Here is a 4,201-nt window from a genome sequence, read left to right as displayed (position 1 = left end):
CACCCAAAATCAGGTGCTGCCTCTAGGGTCCTGTTCTAATGTGATGAGACAGCCTTTGTACCATTCTCCCACCATCTGTTTTGCTCATGGGAATTTCTCTCCATCCAAACTACCCATGAAAGCCTTTTCAGAAGAAGGAGGTGAGCCCCCATTATCCTGCCCTGCTGGATTTGGGGCTACAACAGTAGTTCCTTCTCCAACTTTGTACTGTTTTCCATTCTGGTTAGGTTCTTATCCCCTATCCACCCCTGACCCCTGTTTACCTTTGTCCTGTATCTGATTTGAAGGCCTTGGCAACCTTCTCTCACAACCAGAATGTCTCTGATAACTGCTCATCCTTCTTTACTTAGTTGTTTCCTAAATATAAGGCTGTGCCAGGCGTTAGATCTACAGAGGAAGGAAGACACAGTCCCTACCAGGCAAGGAGTTCATCGGAACATTTTGATTAGCTATATGCACATCAGCCATGATTCTGAAGTGGAGATGAGAGTGTTCTCACTTAAAGCACAGCTAGCACGAAATTTTCATGAAAGATGAAAGAAAAATTTTCACTCTGTGAAAGACTTCTCCACAGGGTCCCTTGATAATTACACTAGCAACTCCCACTTTGCATCTAAGAATTTGTGAATGTTTTACTCTCTACCTTACTCTTAGCCTGCTGTGTAAGGTGAGGTTCACCCACATGTACAAGTCATGGAAGGGTGTTTGTAAGATATGGCAAATAACAAGCCCCAAAATAGTGTGACCTGGGAAGAGGGAAAGAGGAAGAAGGCAACACATTGGTAACATTGTGTGATGCATTGGTCCTTTCCCAATACAACATTTCTGTGACAGGACAATCCCTGGGAAGGAAGCAAACATCATCCAGTGACCAGACAATCCCTGGGAAGGAGATATCCACCAAGCCTAAAATGGCAGTCTCTGGGAGGAGGCCAAAGTATTGATCCTTCCCCAAATAAATTCTTTACCAGTGACAGTACAATGGGACCCTGAAGGGAAAGAGATAAGCACTGGATGCTGACCCCAGACTCTCCATTCTTCCCCAAGTAAAAATATTGCACAGTAAAAACAAATTTCAAATTCTCACAAACCTATTTCCTTAGTGCCTAAACTGACATGCTCTGTCAATAATTAAGTCACCTCTCGGTATAGCATATATAAGCTCAGACTCCCCCTTTGACCAGTGGCTCATTTTTCATCAGGAAAGTGTGTCCACCAGATGCATGACTCCACCACTGAATAAAGGTTCTGCTGATCCAAAAAGTTTGCACCCAGCTTGGTCATTTCGTGCTAACAGTGTTCACATATGCTTTGGATGAGAATAGTGCAAATGACGGGTGAAGATTTGATCTACAAAACAAAAATGAGCTGGGTTTTCTTTCCTATTATTATTTTTCTTAGTTCTGAAACACAAAGTGTATTCTAATGGCATGTAGATTGTTTCCTTCAACAAGCTTTAATGAGCATTTTCTGTGTGTCAGGGACATCAGAATGTAGGAATGCAGAAGTGATAAAGACAAAGACTCTGTCATCAAGAAACAGTTTAATATAGGAGATAAGATATGTATCTAGGTCACCATGACCAAGAGCAACTATTAAGGCTGGGAGAGAGATGTAGGGAGTTCAGAGGGTGTGGGACTTGGATGTGGCATGGAACCAGTCAAGTCCCATGGGGGTCTTGCAAGGAGCTGAGTGCTGAGTCATGGACAATGGGACAAATAAGAAGGGTTTTCCTCAGGCTCTGGGTGGTATTGAACTTGAACTTCCTTCTCTGGTCCCAAACTGAACTCAGCATCATTTGTACCCCTATCCAACACCCACCCTCCCAACCAGGGATGTTGTAAGACTTGTCCAGTATACCCACTTCCACCCTGGCCAATCTGAACGTTTGACCATCCGGTTGCTCACTCACGTGAAAATCCCTTTGAACCACATCCCAGCTGCATGTAGCTGAGGAATCCAGCCCTGGGAATTGTGAAACATCCGGATAAATCATCCGCTGCATGGCTGCCCTCCAATAACAGGTAGCCTGGAGGCTTCAATTGGAGGATATATAAAATAGCCTCTTCTCTGCCTGCACCACAAGGCCTCCAGACTTCTCCTGGGATGGCTTGTCCACTTGTCTTCCTGTAGGGTAAGGTGACTTCTGGGTGGAGAGACACTTGGCTGCCCTTCACTCAGGTGCTGCTAAGGCATCTTCATCTCTCCTAGTGTCTTTTCCCAGGGAGTTAATAAGTAAGGTTTAAGTTTGGGGGAAGGAGAAGAGGAGGGAAGTGTAAGTTCCTACAAAAGACTCCAAATGATCTAACCTGGGAGAAAATCACAGAGGCCAGGGGGCTGGAGAACCAGATAAGAGACATGTAAGCTCAGGGCAGGACAAGCCTGGGTGAAGGAAGCAGAGACTCAATTCTCCTTTATGCTTGACTGTGGTGGACACTGGCCTGGAAAAAGCAGACTGTCAGCTCCTCTAGGTTGCTGGAGTTTTTAAAATTTTTTTCCCTCTTTTTTAAGAGGAAGAATAAATTATTAGCTTGATTTTTGGTGAGAGAGTCCCCTAGGAACTTCCATCAGGATTTACTCCTCAAATGTTTAACCCTTTTGAAATCACCTGCCCTGCCCTCCTAGGATGGACTTCAACAGTTGTTAATACTACACTGCATTGCTGAGAGCTGTCACTCCTGGAGAAGAGACGGACTCACAAGCTGACTGGTTCCCTGACGTAACCACATGCTCTTTCTCTTCCAGATTCGACACGTTAGCTGAGCAATGTCACAGGAGAAGCAGCAATCTTGGGAGCCACCAAATGCTCCTAAGTGCTCCCCTACCCCATGCCCAACCCCCTGCCCGGGTCCCTCCTCTGCTCCTTGTGGAGCTTCCTGTTCAGGAGTTTGTCCTTCCCGTTCCCAAAGGCCTGGAACTCAGAGCCCAGCCCGCTCTAGGAGGGCTCGCCGAAAGCCTCACTGCCTCAGTGGTGGCAGGACCTACCCCTGCAAAGAGGAGGAGTGCTGAGGTGACTGGGAGCAGAGGAGAGGGGCACAGGTACAGCTGTGTACTGATTCTCCTTAGAAACCCAGGTTCTCCACCTCTCACTTGGGCTGAGAAACACTTCTGGGCCCCCAGCACTGCAGAGGCTTCCTTCTGCTGCTCTCTCCCACCCGCTCCTTTAGCTCAGCAATGGTAAATCTGTCTTCCTGGAGCATAGCTGTGACTCCTGCGATTGTTAAGCCCCTGTTCAGAGGCCCTGAGCCCCCTCAGTGGATGCCGCTCCTTCTTCTTCCCTTCTAAGACAGCCAGTGTCCTAAAGAGACAGGTATTCAGGGATTCATGTCCTTATTCTCAGCAGCCTCTTAGCTGTCAATCTATGTCATTGCAGGATTCTGGCACGGCAGACCACAATGCAATAAACACGCTGAGCCCCTACTGTGTACTGGTCACTGTGTTTATAGAGTTCATCCTGCTCCAGAGAAGCTTGCAGTCCAGTAGAAGAAATGGGCACTCCAGATTGAAACGAGAGGATTAATAAATATAACTTTAAACTGATTAACTTATTTATGTCATTTTTCATTGTGCATCTAAAAAAACATAAAGCAGAGAAAAAGTACAAAAGGTCAAGGGAAGTAGTGAGAGATTCTCTGATGGGGTGAGAAGCATTTAAGCAGGACTTTGAAAGGTAGGTAGACTCCAGTGTGGGGTGTGGTATGAGAGGGAAGCACCTTCCAGGTGGAAGATCTAGCATAAACCAACATATGGCAAGAGTGGCACCTGTCAATGGTGTGAATTTCAATTTGGAGTGAGATGATGACAATTCCTCATGATAATTCAAACCAGCTTTTCCTGAGTTTAAAGAATAAAAACCCAGCTACCAAAGGATTGTACTTCTGGGGAAAGTCTGGACTCAAGCCCAGTATCTAGTGGGCTTGGTTAATGGAAACCTGACATATATTTTAAGGGTCTGGAGGGGCCTGCAGTTTAACTATGTTGCTTTTCAATATAAGTGTCAAGTCAGATTTTTTACTGACATTTTCTGAAGGGTACTTGTTCAACTCAATAAATTTTATTAAGAGTGCTCAGAAAATATTTTTAGCCTATCATTTCTAATATAAAGCATGCCCATTTCCAGAGTTTAGCAAGTCTAATAATGCTGGGACCTGATTTTACCTTTGTTACGTCATATATCTATATATAGATATGTGTCATAATT

The 4,201-nt window shown here is 45.2% G+C and overlaps 1 protein-coding gene across 1 annotated transcript; it reads left to right on the top strand.

Moving 5' to 3' along the window:
* Positions 1 to 2,095: 2,095 nt before the first annotated feature.
* On the top strand, positions 2,096 to 3,520 carry Lce6a (late cornified envelope 6A). The gene is given in 3 exon segments (XM_053743338.1): positions 2,096 to 2,134; positions 2,746 to 3,010; positions 3,447 to 3,520. Coding segments are annotated over 2 exon segments (318 nt in total). The 5' UTR covers positions 2,096 to 2,134; positions 2,746 to 2,766.
* Positions 3,521 to 4,201: the final 681 nt, after the last annotated feature.

This window comes from Sciurus carolinensis, chromosome 1, assembly GCF_902686445.1.
Source record: "Sciurus carolinensis chromosome 1, mSciCar1.2, whole genome shotgun sequence".
Taxonomy (NCBI): Eukaryota; Metazoa; Chordata; class Mammalia; order Rodentia; family Sciuridae; genus Sciurus; species Sciurus carolinensis.
Note: the sequence above shows the minus strand (reverse complement) of the source record. Positions and strands in the feature narration are given on the sequence as shown.